This window comes from Mytilus trossulus, chromosome 1 (assembly GCF_036588685.1).
Source record: "Mytilus trossulus isolate FHL-02 chromosome 1, PNRI_Mtr1.1.1.hap1, whole genome shotgun sequence".
Taxonomy (NCBI): Eukaryota; Metazoa; Mollusca; class Bivalvia; order Mytilida; family Mytilidae; genus Mytilus; species Mytilus trossulus.
The window spans coordinates 71,755,152-71,760,602 of NC_086373.1; the positions used below are offsets into that span (position 1 = coordinate 71,755,152).

The 5,451-nt window shown below is 33.0% G+C and overlaps 1 protein-coding gene across 1 annotated transcript; it reads right to left on the reverse strand.

The window, feature by feature from the left end:
• Positions 1-2,352: 2,352 nt before the first annotated feature.
• LOC134693139 (uncharacterized) lies at positions 2,353-3,933 on the reverse strand. The gene has a single exon (XM_063553883.1). It carries the CDS (start codon positions 3,931-3,933, stop codon positions 2,353-2,355), a length of 1,581 nt encoding a protein of 526 aa, XP_063409953.1.
• Between the last annotated feature and the right edge of the window lie 1,518 nt (positions 3,934-5,451).

Consider the following 5,451-nt stretch of genomic DNA (forward strand, 5'->3'; position numbering starts at 1 on the left):
AAAAGACATAAAGACAAAAGAAGACCAAGAAACTGCGCTAGAGGATTTTTGACCAAAACCCTAACCGTGGAATGTTGCAACCGTTTTATTGATCACCTTTATAAAGTAGTTCCAACAGTAATGATTGTCCAAGGACGAGCTACGGCAGACCTTCCACGAATGATATTCCCAGAGAGATCTCTTGGGAAATCTATTGACTACTTCAACTCTAAGCTGAAAGAACCGCACTTCGACAAAAGATCGCTAACCTCCTCCTGAATTAAGATGACAGATAACCATAAACTTATATATAATATTCAACAGCCTTTTTTTAAAGGCTACACAAATTTAAGAAAATAGTTTTCAATTGTTGTTCATCTTACAATTCTTAATTTAAATTTTGTCCGGATCCGTCTCCCACTATTCGAATCCATTTGAAACGCATTCTTACATAAACTATATTTACAACAAGCATTGCACAAGTTCATTTGTAAAATATTGTTTAAGCCTCGAATTATGATATTAGTAACATTTGTAGCAAATTTTTCAAATACTGCAAGTTGAAAAAAATCAATATTTACTTTTTATATTTATTTATTAATGAAATGAACATTTATATATAAGAAATAGTTAAAAATTGTTGCTATCGTTTTAGCATAACATAATTTTCATTTAATTGTCCCTTATCAAAGAAAAGTTTCATCCTTTAGTGAACAACAACAAATGGAAGTTTTTAACGACCTTGACTGGCTATACAGCCCTTGCACGGTCGGCCCTGGCTTGCGCCTTTTTGGGCATTAAATAATTTATATTTTTACCATGTGGTAATTTAAATAATTTAGAATGGTAAGAAAAATTTAATAAAAACAAAAATTTAAAAAGCAAAAATTTGAATAAATAAATGAATAAAAAAAGTAAAAAATTTAAGATTAAGTAAATAATAAAATAATAAAAAAATAATAAAAGAATATAAAAATAAATATAATAAAATAATATAGAAATAATTTTGTATGAAAATAAAAATAAAATAAAACAAAAATAAATAAATAATTATTAAACACGGAGCAACCGGAAGTAGGAACAGGAGGAAAGCTTGGCCAAGCAAACAGCAGTGAACGGCGGCAACGTTGTCCTGATACACCAGCAGCCAAGTAAAGAGCGGATAATTTTGATATGCCAAATTGTGTATGTGAAATTATATGCCAAATATTATGTATAAACCACAATAAGCCTAAATTTGTGTATGTGAGTTTTGCAAAAATATTTAGTGGGATGTTTTGTATGTACTAGAAAAAAGAAAAGTGAAATAAAATAAAATAAAATAAATAAAAAACCAAAGGGTGTATGTTAATTTTGACTGCTTTGTGCTAGCCTACCGTAGTTGCAGGACTTTAGAGTGCTAGTACACTGGAACACTTATCCGCAGGAAGACAGTGCCCCACGCTAATTAAAACTGGATTAGCGCAAACCAGATCTTGCGAAGTACCATTTTTTAAGTCTTAGATTTGACTTGCGGCTTAATGACATGAAAAATTTATATAATGACCAAAAGTAGAAACAAATATAATTTGGGGTGCCGCGAATTTGGAAAAAAAAAAAAATACCCAAAGGTTATCGTGCGTTCTTGTTTAGTTAGCATAATTTTAATAGTTTAATTAACTTATCCCTACATTCATTTTATCTAATTTTAAATATGTTAAGTTATTTCAAAGGTTTAATTTTTATTATTTTTTTAAATTTTTTTTTAAATCATATTTAATTTGGATTTTATTTGTCTTAAAGATTTAATTTTTACTGCCGGTTATGGACTGACTCCATTTCTGAGTCACTGACCGGATAACTCTTGCAGTATGTTTTGCCCCTTTAATGATGCTGTGGTAAGTCGTCTTGAAGATCCATCTGTACTGCCGGTTATGGCCTGACTCCATTTCTGAGTCACTGACCCCGGATAACTCTTGCAGAGTAGTTGGTCTTATTAACGATCTTTTCTAGTAAGTACGTACTGTATTTGTATTGAAGATTTGATTTTTACTGCCGGTTACGGCCTGACTCCATTTCTGAGTCACTGAACTGGATAACTCTTGCAGTGTGTTTTGCCTATTTAATGATGTTCTGGTAAGTCGTCTTGAAGAGCCTTCTGTACTGCCGGTTATGGCCTGACTCCATTTCTGAGTCACTGACCCCGGATAACTCTTGCAGCGTAGCTGGTCTTCTTAACGATCTTTTCTTTAGTACGTACTGTATTTGAAGTGAAGATTTAGTTTTTGACAGCCGGTTACGGCCTGACTCCTTTTCTGAGTCACTGACCCGGATAACTCTTGCAGTGTATTTTAATTATTTTATTTCTATGACTGTTTTTTTATATATATATACTTATATAAATTTATGATAATCAATTTCTGTTAAATATTGTACCAAGCACGACCAGACATATTGTTGTTTGTCTTTAGGAGGATCTAGTAATATTTTGGTATTAATATTTTGTATTTGAACCTTTTCCAAGTTTGATTGCAAATTTTGTCTCGCTTGTGAATGATTAATACAGTTTACTAGTACGTGTTCTATATCCTCTTTAATGCCGCATGTATTGCATATTGGAGAGACATTGCGTATGTACTGGCCTAGTTGCCCAGGTAATAAAGTAGTGCCCAACCTAAGCCTAGTTATTGTTTTTGCATGAAATCGATTACCTTGATAAAAGTTGGGTTTTTTATTTACTGCAGTATTTATAAAACGACTCCATAGGGAGCATGTGTTATCCCATCTAGCTTGCCACTTTTTCTTATATAATGCTGTTGTTATTGCAATGAATTCGTTTGCACTAAGACTCAAGTTAAGGTCAATCTTATCATTACTTAGTGCTAATTTAGCTAGTTTGTCAACCTGTTCATTACCTAGGATACCAACATGCGCTGGTATCCATTCTATGGTTACTTCTATATTTTTTTGTTTTAGACGACAAGCCAGTATTTGAATCGGTTCTAGGATATCGGGTCTACTTGATGCATTATTATTTATAGATTGGATTGCACTATATGAATCAGTTAGAATAACAACTTTTTGCCCTGGCTGTTGATTGGAGAATAACCACTTTAATGATTGATATATGGCCGTCATTTCTGTGGTGTAAACGGAAAGATTGTCTGACGTTCGTTTATAGCTTGCAATCAACTTTGACGGGATTAGAAAAGCATATCCAGTTTTACCCGAAGCTGGGTCTTTTGAGCCATCGGTGTAAATTTTTAAATGATTTTTATATGCATTGTCGATGTACTCTAACGCTTTAGTCTTAATGATATGCGGATTTTCTTTTTTACTGAGGCTGTTTTTTATGTTACTGGATGTTTTTGCTTGACCTATTATCCATGGAGGTGGATCTTGAATATTTTTAGTAACCAACTTTATTTTGTCTAGTTCGTTATCTTTAAGTAGATTTTGGACTCTGAATTCGTAAGGTATGTTATGGTCATTCCATTTATGATTATAAATTTGATATTCAATACAGTCATCTACTAATTGATTGGCTGGATTTGATGGATTTTGTTTAGTACGTGCATAATATTTAAGAGAAAGGTGGTCCCTTCTTAATTGTAATGGCATTTCGCCAGACTCGGCTAGTATTGTTTCTAACGGGGTCGATTTATGGGCCCCTAACACTATGCGAAGAGCTTTAGCTTGTATTATATCTAATTTAGATTTTACAGTTATAGATGCTGAATTAAACGCTTGACATCCATAGTCAAGTACCGATCTAAGAAGAGATTTATATAGCATGAGAAGAGAATCAGTACCCATGCCATAATTATTTGCTTGAACATACCTTAGAACGTTTAATATTGCTTTAGATCTTTCTTGTAAATAGTTTACGTGTTTATTCCATGTTAGCTTTCTATCAAATATGAGACCAAGAAACTTGACATGATTCTGGAATTTGATTGGTTCGTTATCTAGCATTAGGTTAACTGAATAAACATGACGATCTCCAAATATTACTCCTATCGTTTTGGTTTTAGATATCTTAAAACCCCATTTTTTAGACCATGCATTTATGTTATTTAGGGTTTCTTGCATTTTTTTTGTTAAATGTTTAATATTTCCACCTCGGTACCACATAGCACTGTCGTCAGCAAATTGTGACATTACTGCGGGTTTTTTTTGCCAGACCTACTAGATCATTAATCATGATGTTAAATAATGTGGGACTGATGACACTACCTTGCGGAATACCATTGTTAAGATCATATTCGTCTGAGGATTCTTGATTTACTTTAACTTGAATTTTTCTATCTTGCAGAAAGTCTTTTATGAAGTTAAATAATCTCCCATTTATACCGTAATCTTTGCACTTTTTTAATAGACCAAAACGCCATACTAAGTCAAATGCCTTTTCAATATCGAGAAATATGGCTAGTAGGAATTGTTTACGAACTTTAGCTTTTTTAATGTCTGTCTCAAGTCGCAGTAAGTGGTCTAATGTGGAGCGACCTTCACGGAACCCACTTTGTGTTTCATTTATTATATTTTTCTCCGTTAGAAGATGTTTAAGTCTAACATTAACCATGCTTTCCATTAGTTTACAAAAATTTGATGTAAGAGAAATCGGTCTGTAGGATTTAGGGTCAGATTTATTTTTATTAGGTTTTAGTATAGGGATTACATTTGCATGTTTCCAGCTGTGGGGAAGTTGACCAGTTACCCACACTTTATTTATTAATTGTAACATAATATCGATCATACTTTCAGGCATATGCTTGAACATTTCATATGTTATACGGTCATCACCGGGCGCAGTTGTCTTTTTGGTCTTAAGCACCTTATAAAGTTCGTTTTTGTTGAATGGTATATTAAATTTTGACCTATTATGTTGCTCATCGTCATCCCTATTAATCGGATTTTCTATTTCGGTTTTTAATTTATGAGTTCTGAATTTGGGATCTAAGTTATTGTCACTGGATGCTTCTGCAAAAGTTCCGGCGAGCATGTTTGCTTTATCTACATTAGATACCGCCTGTTTGGTGTCATTAATAAGTGTAGGTAGGGTGGATGATTTTGCCCCTTTAAGACCTTTAACTGTGTTCTAAACTGTTTTTACGTTAGTTTTATAGTTTAGTTTGTCACAGAAATTTTGCCAGTAGTCAGTTTTTGCCTTATCTGTAACACGTTTAAACTCCTTGACTGTAGTTTTATATAATTCATGATTTTCTTCTGATTTTGATTTATCATATACCCTATGTTTATGACGCTTATTTTTTTGGCATTCGTACAATCATCGTTCCACCAGGGACAGTTTTTTCTTGTATGTATAGTACCACTAGTTTTTGGGATTGTTTCATCTGCGATTTTAGTCACCACTTCACAAAGATTTTGATTAAAGATTTCAATATCGTCATGTTTTATATTATCTATATTTATTTCGTTACAAAGGGTAGTGAACCTGTGCCAGTCAGCTTTATCGTACACCCACCTTTGTGG

Coding starts and splice junctions, on each gene's coding strand:
- LOC134693139 (XM_063553883.1), bottom strand. CDS start 3,933: ATGCTAGATAACGAACCAATCAAATTCCAGAATCATGTCAAGTTTCTT.